The sequence below is a fragment of the Caretta caretta genome, chromosome 2 (assembly GCF_965140235.1).
Source record: "Caretta caretta isolate rCarCar2 chromosome 2, rCarCar1.hap1, whole genome shotgun sequence".
Classification (NCBI taxonomy): Eukaryota; Metazoa; Chordata; order Testudines; family Cheloniidae; genus Caretta; species Caretta caretta.
The window spans coordinates 38,404,927-38,418,245 of record NC_134207.1 but is presented as its reverse complement, the minus strand read 5'-3'; the positions used below and the strand labels follow the sequence as shown (position 1 = coordinate 38,418,245).

Below are 13,319 nucleotides of genomic sequence, written 5' to 3'. Positions count from 1 at the left end.
TTATATAAATTACACCCTCACTTCCACTCAACCGTAACATTATTACTTGGTTAATTTGCTATAAGCATCTTGGTTGAACTAGACCTTTCTCGGAGTGATGGGGCAGATTCAGCATAAGAAGGTAGTAGCCCTGGAGACCAATTAGGAAAGACATTTCATGCCAAAGGAGTGGCATAGATGAAAGCATACAGATGACTGTGGGGAGACAGACAAGTGATATATTGAAGCTGGCGTCACTAGTGTGGAAGGAACTGGTGTCAAGTGAAAAGAAAGAAGGATGGATAAGTAGGAAGAGGTAAGGTTATGCAGGGCTTTGAAAGCCAGAGGAGGGATTTAAGGAAATATGGTCACAATGACATACGCTGAGAATGAAATTAGAACCACGTTTAATTCAGATTCTGAACAAATCAGTGTTATACAGTGTTGGAGAGTACATAACCATTACTAAACGCACAACAGATTTATTAGAACAGTCTTGTCTAGGATGCATTCTCTTGCCCTGCAAATGCTCTCAAACGCCACACTCCCTCGTATGTTGAAATTTAGCCATATCCAGCATGTAGAGTAAATGCTTAGCACATCTTAAACCTTTGTGAGAAAGTTTGCAGCTTTGACTTTTTTTTATTTGCCATAGATTTTTATCATAGTAAAGTGTTTATGGCTTTAATACCTCTTACAGTGGAAAAAACATTCAAGGAGAAAGAGGCAGAGCAGTCACGTAAACTGCTCTGCTGCTTGATTTATTAGACCCGATACCACCTCAAGGGCAGTGTGTTGACGCTAGAGCCCTCTCAACACTGGCTCGGAGATCCACCTTTAGAGAACTGAACATTGTTCTAGCTAAATCTGTATCAAACATACGTTGGCTCCCTGCCTTGCACAGTGCCAAGCTACGTTAGAAACATTTTTAAAAGGCATGGTCAGAGCCTGCTTTTAATATGATTTAAGCAGAGTTTGTGTCTGTTTAGACTGGAAGACCAAATTAGGAAATATGGCACAATAACTAACATTTAGCCAATTTAGACGTCAATATAGTTAGGATCATCTTCTGCATAAGCAAAATTCTTGATAATTTACATGCTCACCACTGACAGCTAAGCACATGGAAGACACTTCAGCCATGTTCACACTAGCCAAGTTTTTCAAGGACTAATGATTTTGAAATATCTTTAAAGAAAGGTTTATTTTTAGAGGATAGGTGCTCAACACTTTTGAAAATCAGACCCCATATTTAAGATGTCTCAGGTTCAACCCCATAAAATGGAGGCATCCAAAAAAAATCACTGATCACTTTTGAAAAGCTGTGTGTGGGCTTTTAACCCCATCGAAAAGTTTTAAAAGATGATTTTGGGCACCAAGGTTGTTTTTTTTTTTTTAAATACAAAACCCCCACAGCTATCTATTAATGCAGGTAGACATATCAAGATCACTTTAAAACAGTTGTTGCTAACAAAACTTCAGCTACTGCATAGACAGGGCCTTTAACATTCTTTCTGAATTATGGGACCTCTCTGGAGATGCCACTGAATATGTAATTATTACATATTGTAATGTGTGTAAATGTGTAAACCTGAAATTAGAAGCCTACAACACTTGGTTGAAGGTACAGCCATTGCAAGAATGCCTTAAAGGTTCTAAATGGGTAAACTAGCCAGGAGGCTCTAGTACAAAAACACTTTGCAGTAGTGAACTGAGTAGACAAAGCAAGTTGACCCTTTACTCTGTATTCTTTAACAAAGTAGTCAGCTTGCTGGTCAGAACTTTCTGCTTTAAATGGTGTCAGCATTCAACCCTTTACTTTGCTTTGACTTTTAATTGATAAACACATTGCAACTTGTCAATCTGCATTAGAACTTGACTCATGTAGTAAATAGAATTTACATATCTTATTTAAACATGATTTTAGTGATATTGCATTATGTTTTAACAAAAGTAAAATTTGGAGGAACCCAGATCTTCATCACTATGTAACTTTCAAATATAACTAACTCTCTTGGTCAATCTTGCAGTGAAGAGCATTCTGCTTCACAGGAGAATTAAGAGATGAGGAAGTCTCCAAAGAGAGATTGCCAGAACATTGCACAAAACACAAATATTGCTTTGTTAAGGTTGCAGATCCTTGATTTTTACATGATTTTACACGTCCTTGATTTTTTTTGTTGCAGAGATTCTTCAACATCCTTAGAGGTAGGTCTCTAAAGGGGAGAAAGAGATAGCAGTCCATGCATAGACAAGTCAGACTTGCAGGATGAAGGTGGGAAGTTTGCCCTGCCACAGCTACTTTTTGTAGCTGGATAGCTTCAAGATTTAGAGCTGTCCAGCCAACAACAAATTCATTTAATAAAAATGCAGGAACACTTGCTTTTAACAGGCAGGAAAATCACATTTTACACTTTAGGTTTTTTAACTTGCTCTTTAATCAGACACAGAACAATGCACAATTGTGTCTTTTTAGCCAGAGTTAACAGGGTGCCATCCACAAGTTTAGACATGAGGAGAGGAAACTCCCCTATTCCTTACCCTCCCGCACAACTCTTTAAATCCATACATTTGAGTATTTGCAGACAGTACTAAATGAGGACAATTCCCCCACTAGTCCTGCGTTCCCCCCATACTTTTGGGTTCAATTTATTAGAAAATGTTACAGTATTTCAGCTGTACATAGGGAGTTTATTAGTGTATAAAACTGAAGATCACCCTGGCCTTTACCGATTTCAACTGATGGTTATGTAGTTATCATACAGTTTTCAAAATGCAACAAAATTCTTATGAAAGTATGTTAATTTGTCTTACCAGTATGATGCCGCTTTCCAGTCACCTTATTTGCTCATTAACTATGTTTGCTACACAATCTGTAAATTAAAGTAACAAAACATATCTTTCAGCTTAGGGCTTTTGGGGGGGGGGGGGGGGGGGGAGAGGGGAGGTGAAGAGGGAGGGGAGGGTAAGGATGCATCTCAGAGCCTTCTCCTGAGTAAGACCAGACTACCAAATATCAATCAATGTAAGGAACAGTTTGCTCAGGGTATATTAATCTTATTTTTGATGAAATTACAGTATCAGAACATTTAGGTACCCCTCAGCACCAAGTTGAAAGGCAGATTTGTCTTGTGGGAGTCAGGCTGTCAGAATGCAGTTATTGAATTAACTTCTAATATTAAGAAAAATGAAGGGCTACATTCTAAAGTACTAGTGCAGTACTAGATTATTTTCAGCAGGCAAACAGGGTACCTATAAAAGTTCAGTGGTATACAGATGTCAGAGTGGGTATATTACAATGAAACTTTAGGCCAAAGTGAACATTTACAGAGATACAACTTAATGTCACAGTAAAGAGTGTGGGAGGCTAGCCTGACACAAGTAATTCATTAAAAGAGAAAGTGGACACAGAAAAAGGTTGTATTTGACTTGATATACCAAAAATACTACTTATTTTGAGTGAATTTCAATAGATCAAAGAACGTGTTCAACATGTACCAAGGGTTACTTGGTCTGTCAGAAATAAGAGATTAGTTATCATGGCTGCAGTTTGTTGTAACCAATTTCTCAGCAATTCATAGCATTTCCCCTATGTCTAACCAATTTCAGAAATTTTGTTCTTTGGCAGTACCACCTCAAATATATTTAGGATGCCTACAATATTACAGACCCTCCAGCACAATTCAAATATACCAGTTTTAGATTTCACCCTCCCCCCACACACACACTTTGTGCTCTGAGATTAGAATCCAGTCCATGATACACTTTATGAAGGTTAAATCTATCCTCAAGTGCTTTCATCTAGGGGTTTTAGGTAAAGCTTAAAATTTTCCCTGATAATGTTGGTAAGTCAGGACTGATTTAAGTTTAACTAGCTACATCACTTCCAGTTAGTCATTTGGCTCCAACAGGCTTATTTTAAGTTAGTTGTCAAATAAGTAGATCATTAGAGTTTGATTACTTTACACACTTCTTGAAAAAAGTTGCTACTAAGATAGCCATAGACTTTGAAGGGCGGGGGGTGGGGGTGGGTGAGACATGTGGTTGACTGCATGTGCATTTACAATCTTTCCAATTGAATTTTACAATGAAGAGCAGAGTTACTTTAACTGGATATAGCATTTGTGAACATTATTCAGATAAGTATGTCCAGAAATATTAAATTCTATTGTGTCTCATCTTTGCTAGCCATCTACCAAACTTTAAGGTTCACTTGTCTAACAAGAGTCTCTCCAGTGCATGAATAGAAGGAACAAGTTCCCTTACAGCAAAGGAGACCTGTTTTAAATGGCTTGTAGTACTGACGCTCCCTAATAAACAGAACAAAAAAGGAGGAAGTCCCATGATTCTAATGCAGCTTCTAAGAAGTTTGCTATGCCTCTTGAGTCAAGAAATTAAATTTTAGTAACTGACCTCAAGTAGGCAGAACATTGGAAGGTAAACATAAGCAGTTTCCCTCTTATGTTAGCTTTAGCTCAGCTTATTGTAATGCACATTACTTTCAGTGGAATGAAACTGCTCAAGTTTCTGGCAGGATGGAGAGAATTCCACTTTGTCCTCATTAGGATTTTATAAGGCAGATAATGTGGAAAGTTGAAACAGAACTTCTACAAGCATTTAACCTGTGATATTGTAAAAATCAAAATACTACTTTATTAAATGAGTTATTTTACACAATATGAACATCAGTATAATTACAATTGTAAAAAATGTTTATAACAAGTATGGACTGGTTTTCAGGATTTCCAAATAGGGCACAACTGTACATTTACACAGAATTGTCTTTGCATGAAGCTCAAGAGGGAACAGCATAAAAATATGAATGTTTCTGTAACCCCTTCATTTTTGCTGATCAACAGTTTGTTAGAAAAGCAGCTGCAGATTTGTTATGTAAGGTCTGACTGTAGACGAGTCAATAGGTGCCATGAATTCACCTATAAAAAAAAACAAGAATTCAGTTAAACTGAACTGTTGCACAACACTGCTCTAACTACTGCTTAGCTTCCAATCAATGAAAAATTATACTGAATTACGAACCAAAGGCTTTTTGATTATAGGGTTTTTCTGGCATTGGTTTAGCTACCCTGCAAATATTCTCAAAAGATTAGTGTCTTCATAAATAATTTCTCTACCCATGCCAAACAGTATATTTTTGTATGTTGTGTAACAAAGCCTAAATATTTGGTCATGTGCTAAACATCTCTAAACTTCATTAAGTCTTCTATGGCAAGAAGCAAATAAAGTATCCTTTGAAAAAGTATTTATAATAATTTGTGCTTCTAAGCTAAATACCTGAATAATACTTTGCATTCATTAGTTTGTATCAACCCCATGGGCAAGCCTCTCACCTAGGGTTGTATTTTTTCCTTTAAGTTAGTATCAGTGGTCCAATCAAGGGCCAGGCCTCCTGCTGCTGCAGTAGTAATGATTAAATTGCTTCTCATGCTTAGTGATCTGAGGATGTGTTTTTAGTTTCAAGCTAACTTTCACTTTGGAGAAAATGAAGTAATTCTCAGATAGCCAGTGAACAAGGCTAATTCATTATGATGATAAACAGTACAACTCAGATTTAGTTTTAAAGAAGTATATGTAATGACCTGTAAACAATTTTATCCCTGAACATCAGCCAATTCTGGAGGAAGTGGAGTCTTAGGATGCTTGCTCTCAAAGTGCTGTTTGAAGGTCTTGGGGTCCGGCATTTGTGTCTGATTTAAAAAAAAAATCATCTTTATGCATGGCAGAAGAGTGTTAGGTAAAATCTTTACACTGAACTGTTCTCCCCATTTCAAACCTTAATTTTCTTCACCAAGGTCAACACAGGGCTTGACTTTTCTCATTAATGAATGCAACATATGTTTATATCACCAATCTTAGTGCCATAGTACTTCCAGCAGACAGGCTACCAAGATGCTATTGTGCATTACTATGCTAGTTTTAGAGAATCTCTGGCTCTATATTAACTACAATCCTCTGCTTTTTAACTCCTGTTTTCAGCACATATGTGATAATGCTTTGTTTTATGCCACCTGCCAAAAATGCACTGAAAGATATGTGCTCATTTTTATTAGAAACCTCCTTGCAGAAGTCAAGTTTATTCAATCTAGGATTTTACAAATAAATTAGATGGGAAGCCTACTCCCTTCAAAACTCAGCCAAAGGATAAATATCTATTTTGTATAGAACTACGAAGCCAATTCATTTTTATTATAGCCTCACTGGTACAGAGGCCCAAAGAGTTATTTGTAGTCTCTCAACCCATTGTTTCTAGAAATGTGTAGACTGCAACTTCTGATTGCATTAGTAGGATAGCTGGCTTATTTTGCAGAAAAGAATGGGGGTGCATGCATTTGAGTGAGCAGTCCTCCATTGGGAAGCTTTCCATTACAGTTTATTACAAGTGACAGGTCTGTTCTAGGACTGGCCCTTTAAATGAATGCACTCTATAAGAGGAAAGGCAGGCTTCAGGAGAGTCAGTCAGGAGGAAAGTCAGAATCTGATTAGGTGCTTAAATTTCGGTTCTCTTGTCAAGACAATTACTCTGGCAGAAATATATAACTATTTATTAAACCCTGGCTACAGCTCTTAGCATCATGCTCAACAGTATCAGCTACCAATGATGGCAAGGCAGGAGCATCATCTTTTCATTTAAAGATGAAGTAAAATACACAACAGAAAAGTGATCTCAGACCTCTAGAGAAGCCTTGTACTATATACCAACTGCAAACATGAAAACTTGCAATTAAGCAGTCTGGAACCACTGGTCTACAAGGTGCTGATCTTTCATGTAGCCACAGGAAGCCATCTTCCCTCTTTCTAAGTTGTCTAGGTAGCTAAGGTTATATCTACAGCCCAAAGTAATAGGGTTTCATATTATATGCACATAAACTACAAATATGCCTGGAGCAACTAGTCAGTTAACCCACTATTACCACTGAAATATTTATGTTGTGGTTTCCACAACTTCTTCCTATAAAAGTCCTACTCTAAGCTGGAAGAGTTGCCCACTGTAATGCTTTGTGTCTGCTCCCCCTTACCCTACAGACAGTGCAGGTATATATTAAGGCAGCCTTGGCTGCAGCCTTCTGATCATGTCCTTGTTTCTTTTTCTGTCCAGCTTGCTTTTTGGCATTTTTCTGCTGCGACTGAATCTTCTGCTGTCCACGAGCCATATCTACAAACAAAGAAGGATGTTTAGTCTAAGTGAGAAAGAGACTGTTGTGGCTACCAACTCAGAAGGTATCCTTATGAGCAGGGAGTCATATGCTCTCTCCATATGGCCTACTCAATTCACATGAGGCAGACAAGTGGACATCTCTGTTCAGGTTCCTTGCATAGATACCTCTGTACTTTTTAAATGAAAAGTGGTTAGTAGGTTCCATTCTAAAGCTTCCTCCTAAATGACACTTCAAAGCCCATCTTTTAGAGAGGTATTTTCAGTGGATAAACAGTAAAACCAATTTGTTTCCTTTTATATGCATTTATTTTCTAATTCCCGCCCAGGTAAAGAAATTCTGGTTTAAAGATCTCACTTTGGTTTAATCAATTGATTTTCTAAGCAATAAAGCCCTAAACATTTCCAAATGAAACCTGAATTGGGCCATAGGTGTCAAGGCAGTGATTACTGAGCTGTTGTCCATGGATCACTGGTTTCTATGGAGCACTTGCTAGGGGTCTGTGGAAAGCTGGGTAAATGTTGCTGCCTCTCCCTAATGCAAGCTGTTTTACAGGTGTCCAGGCTCTTCCTTACAAGGAGCACAGGACTATAAAATCAGATCCAAGGGAGCCAGGCTAGCTGCCTCCATCAGAAGCCACTACTACATATAGAACAACAAGAGGAGGAGACAGGAGCTGCCCTCAGGGACTGAAGTCATCCACCAGCAGGGAAAGGATGTCTATGAGACATGGGAATAGGATTCATGGACAGTCTGTGTAGTGGAGCAGGGAATGTTTCATGGAAAACTTGCTTCCAAATTTCTACTCTAGCTGCTAATTCCTCATCTAAAGTTTTGTTTTTTTGTTTTTAAATCTGACGGTTATTTGTATTGCACAGGTACCTGGAAACCCACTCCCATAGTGCTAGTTACTATATGAATATAAAAAGACAGTCCCTGCCCTAAAGTTTTTACAGTCCATGTTATTCTATAGCTACCAACTGTAAAAAAGGATTATGAAGTCAGAAGGTGAACGAAAAAAGCATGAAGTGAAAATTCCATGCAAGTTTTCTTACAAAGAAGATACAGAAATGCAATAGGTTTATGTTCAACAACTTCCATGAAACAGATTTTTGTTTAAAAATCTAAGGAGCTTGTTTTAACTATTTCTGTACCAAAACTATTTAAAGAAAAGCTACAGTGATTTTATTGCAACAAACAAACACTATATTAGCAATGAGTTTTCAGGATGTTAGAAATACCTGTCACAGTTTCACTATTAATGGTTTCAATTGAAGCTAACATTACACCCATACATGCTATACTCCTGGGGGAATTCTGTGCCACTCATGTCCCCTACAGAAAAAAAGATTTTGACAGTGAAGCAAAGGGAAGCCCCAAGAGCAGTCATGCACCCCTCCCCAGAACTGTGGGCATGTCATTTTGGGTGCCCAGAGCAGCCAGCAGTGAAGTAAATCACCACAGCATGTGTGTGGGGTGGGGTAGCTAGGGACACCCTGGCCAGTGGCTCCTACCCTGTGCTGGGCTCAGCTGCTAGTCCCGACTGGGCAAGGACTGGATTTTCTCTTTGCCTGCAAGGAGCGGACGGGGCCAGGTCAGACCCACCCTCAGAAACCTCCCCATGGCTGCAGGAAGCTCCGCACTGCCCTTCCCCTGCTCCCCCATCTGCCCAGAGCCCCCATACCCAGACCCTCCCTCCCCCCCGAAGCCTCACCCCCTGCATCCCCCCACACACCCAGAACCTCTGGCACCTGAACCCTCTCCCCCACCTCCTACCCCCAGCATCCTGAGGTTCCCCTCGCTGAGACCCACCCCTGCACCCAGACCCTCCCACTGAGCTGCCCACACGCAGATTGTCCCACCTAGAACCCTCTCACCCCACACCAAGTCCCTCCACACTTGGAACCTACTGGACAGAGCCTGCCTGCCCATACCTGGTGTAGAAGGGCAGGGCCCGAGGGTGTTTCTGGGACAGATCCAGCCCTTGCACTGTGTCAGGGTTGGGCTGCAGCCCCACTGCCAAGTGAAGGGTGATCTCCCACCTCCATGCAGCCAGTGGCCTGTGCCCCCCACTGCCATGATGGAACCTCCACATTTATTGACAAATAAAATTAAGAATTTTAAAATAGTGTGTGAGAAATTTTAAATGTTTTGGTGCAGAATTCCCTCAGGAGGAATCCCAGCAAGGACCTCAGACTATTTATGTAGAGAACACTGAAGAATGTGCACTTCCTGTTTCAAAAGCAAGGGAGATTAAACATTCAGTTAACTATAAAAATCTTTTAAATTAACTAGGAAATTATAGAAGACTTCACTAATCTAAATTCTGCTCTATACTAGTGTCAAGATAGTTTTAAAACAAAGGATAGGAAGAGACTAAAATTCCTTTTAGACAAAAACATCCAGATGTGGGAAACAGTGGGTTTTAGTAATCTCAATTATTTCTCCTAACAGCTGCACCCCAATTATAAAGTGTTACAATATGTTTTAGTTAGTGCCTTGATATTAGTTTGCTAAAAAAGCCACTAGACAAGCACACACTGACTCATTATATTGAGCTTGCCCATAAGTATGGAGATGTTACTTTTGTCTAGTTAACTAAAAAAAGCATTTTTTTGAAAATTATGGGGCTTTCAGATTTGGCCCAGCCAGACTTTTAGTTTTAAAGTACTGTAAATTACACAATGTAATTCCAATATGCGGAATTTGAACATTAAGTGTAGTGGCAAGCTAAATATTTCTAACTCTCTTGGAATACTACAATGCTGTCACTTTCAGAGTTTGCTTAAAACAATTACATTCAGCCACAACAAATCCAATTCCACATGTCAGAGTTAAAGTAACATACTGTGATAACTTTCCTTTTTTTCTTAAGCACAGAAACACCCTTCAAGAACCTAGCAAACTGACCCAAAACCTTGATTTAATACAGACTTGCATGACAGGACATACAAGAAACTTTAAAAAGCTTGTTAGAGATTCTTAACATTAAAGCCGTCCCAGTTAAGTTAGAAGATACAAATGCTAAATAGCACAACTCAGTTGACGCCCATGGTATTGCAATACACCTCATACGAAGTTGTTTTCGTGTAAAACAACAGGGATTACAAGTCACCAAAACCGAAAAGTCAAACCAGAAGCAGAATGTTCATATCCTGAGAGTGGACAGGAGCAGCTGCTTCCTCTGAAACTTTCAGAGGCTACAAATAGGTTAAAATTGTCCAGTTTCGTTTCCAGCAAGATCGCCAAGGGCCCTAGGCTCAAACCCTTTGCGATGAAGCAGAACCAACCTCAGGCAGCAGCCTGGTTGGAGACGGAGAATTCAGTCCGGCTCGGAGCACAGCGTACAAGCACCTCAACCCCTTCCGGGTGACCCTGAAGGGTCGAGGGCCGGGGAGAAGCCAGCGGCTGCCGGGCTCCAAGCAGCGAGCGCAGCCCCCCGGGACGGGGCTGCAAGGGACAAGCCGGGAGGGGAGCCCGTGGGCACAGGGACCACGCTGCGCTCGGCCGCGCTCCCTGACCGCGGGGCCCAGGCGGGCAGGGACCGGGAGCGCGGAGTCCACCTGCAGGGCCAGGTTTCGACACCGTCCAGCCACCGTGAACGCAGCGTGCGGGCACCGCCGCTTTCCTCTCCCGGGAGAGGCTCCCCCCCAGTTCCCCAAACAGGCCAAGGGCCGCCACCGCCTTCCCCAGCCCTCAGGGCCCGGCCAGGCCTGGCACCGCCCGGGGAATACCCCCCAGACACCACCTCAGGCCTCGGCCTCCCGGCAGAGAGCGACCGCGGCCACCCGCCCCCGCCAGGCTCAGGCCCCGGCCCGAGGAGACGCCCTCACCCCAGGGCCGGGCCCCGGCCCGGCCCGCTCGCCGCCTGCGGGCCTCCCCGGCCCTCGTGCCTGGGGGAAGGGTCCGGCTCCCACCGACAGCAGCGCCCTGCCCAGCCAGGTCCCCGCTTACCCGGACTAGCCAGCCGTGCGCGAGCGAGCGAGCAGGCGGGTGGAGAAGGCTCCGTGCGGCCCCGCAGCAGCCGCGGCCGCCGCCTGCCCAAGAGGAGGATGGAGGAGTCAGCGCCCCGCCAACTGCGCACGCGCGCCGCGCCGCCGCCACCTCCTCTCCCCCACGCCGGCAGGTCCCGGCCGCCCCGATCCCGCCGGCCAATGGCGGTGCCGCCCTCTTACATAACGCAGGGAAGGGAGTGGGGCCTCCACAGGAACAGGGGGCGGCGCCGCAGAACCTCCCGCGGTGCCCGGATGCGGCAGCCTTCCGCCCCCGGGAGGAGCCGGGGCCATCTGCCTCTGCCCATTCCCCCATTGGCTCACCGTGGGCGTGGGGAGAAATCCCCCCGCTGACGGGCGGGCAGGGCCGCAGAGCGTCCCGCCTGGGCGTGCGGGGAGTGGGCCTGACAAGCCCGCCCCTCTGGGCGTTCATTGAGAAAATGGGGGCGTCGGGGCCTGGCCTCCCGTCGGGTGTTTGAGGGAGTGAGTGAGGGGAGAGCCCTCTGCCGAGTCACGTGGGGACGGAGTCGGGGGTCGGTTCCCCGGCCCTAAACTTTCAACCACCGACTAACCCCCCCACATAATCCGCGATGAGAACGGGACACAAGGAAGGGAATTTCTGAGCATGGGAACCCTCCTAACGCGAGCCCCTGTTCCCGCTCCTGCTGCGCTACCATATCCTCCGTCCCCTTTGTCAGCTGTCCGCGTGCAGATTGTTGAGCTCAAACCGCCCTTAGCAGCGCTTTAAATAGAGGCCACTTCATTTCCCCATCAAGACATACTGGCTGCATCTACATTAAGGATTTGAGGGAGATCTCCGCAGCTCCACTAGCGCTGGTTTGACAGGCACTGGTGTCGTGGTCTATTGTGCGCTGCCGGTAAACTGAGTCAGGCGCACAGAGGGATCCCTTAAAGCACAAAGACATTGGGACTCAAGGATTAAGCTACCCCTTTCACCTAGTGCCTGTCTCGCTAATAGCCCCTCCCAAACCAGTAAGTCAATTGCGAATGAAACCAGAGTTGCCCGGAGACTCTGACAAAGCAGAAGAGCCATAAATTATAGTTTCAGAGTAACAGCCGGGTTAGTCTGTATCCGCAAAAAGAAAAGGAGGACTTGTGGCACCTTAGAGACCAACCAATTTATCTGAGCATAAGCTTTCGTGAGCTGTAGCTCAAATAAATTGGTTGGTCTCTAAGGTGCCATAAATTATAGTGCTCAGACTCCAGTATGGATTAGGGCTCCTCTGTGCTACCACTGTACAAACACAGATAAACACTCCTGAGGGCATCCCGTGCCAAAACAATTAAAAATTATGCACGTGATATTTTAAAATTCTGCAAGTTTTATTTGTCAAATAAATGTGGAGGCTGGGAAACACGGCCAGTGAGAGCTACCGGGGAGGTGCATGCGGGTGGAGACAGTGCACGCAGTGCAGAGCTGCCTGGCCTGCCTCCGCCCAGAGCCAAAGAACATGTTGCTACTTCCGGGAGCTGCCTGAGATAAGCCCTGCCTGGAGCCTGCTCCCTGCACCTCCTCCCACACCCCAATCCCCTGCCCCAGCCTTGACTTCCCTCCTGCACCCAAACTCCATCCCAGAGCCTGCACCCCTGCCCCAGTCCCTTCCCACACCCAAACTCCCTCCCAGAGCCTGCACCCCACACCCCAACCCTGTGCCCGAGCCCCCTCCCACACCCTGAACCCCTCATTTCTGGCTACACCTTGGAACCTGCACTCTCAGCCCAGAGCCCATACCCCCTCCCACACCGCAACCTCCTGCCCCAGTCTGGAGCCCCTTCCCACAGTCCGAACCCCTTGGCTCCACCGCCCAGCCTAGAGCCCCCTCGTGCACCCCAAACCCCTCATCCCTGGCCCCACCCTGGAACCTGCACCCCCAGCCCAGAACCTGTACCCTCTCTTGTACCCCAACCCCCTGCACCCTGAACCCCTCATTTCTGGCCTACCCTGGAGCCCTCACCCCCTGCCGTACCCCAACACCTTGCCCCAGCCCAGTGAAAATGAACGAATGAGTGAGGGTGGGGGAGAACGAGCGACGGGGGTAGGGTAGGGCAGGGGCAGGGTCTTGGAGAAGGGTGTTCGGTTCTGTGTGATTAGAAAGTTGGCAACCCTAAGCCATGCAAATATTGGGCTTGATGTAGAAACTACTGGGGATAGTTC

The 13,319-nt window shown here is 44.5% G+C and overlaps 1 protein-coding gene across 2 annotated transcripts; it reads right to left on the bottom strand.

Annotated features, from left to right (window-relative positions):
- Positions 1-369: 369 nt before the first annotated feature.
- On the bottom strand, positions 370-11,304 carry ZNF706 (zinc finger protein 706). Of its 2 annotated transcripts, none has more exons than XM_048841382.2 (4): positions 11,106-11,304; positions 7,014-7,150; positions 5,577-5,684; positions 370-2,852 (listed from the first exon to the last, which is right to left on the bottom strand). In XM_048841382.2, exons 2-3 carry the CDS (start codon positions 7,146-7,148, stop codon positions 5,589-5,591), a joined length of 231 nt encoding a protein of 76 aa, XP_048697339.1. In that variant the 5' UTR covers positions 7,149-7,150; positions 11,106-11,304; the 3' UTR covers positions 370-2,852; positions 5,577-5,588. The 2 variants fall into 2 exon arrangements, with proteins under 2 accessions (XP_048697339.1, XP_048697338.1); XM_048841381.2 differs by lacking the exon at positions 370-2,852 and adding an exon at positions 4,608-4,913 and having other exon boundaries at positions 11,106-11,295.
- Positions 11,305-13,319: the final 2,015 nt, after the last annotated feature.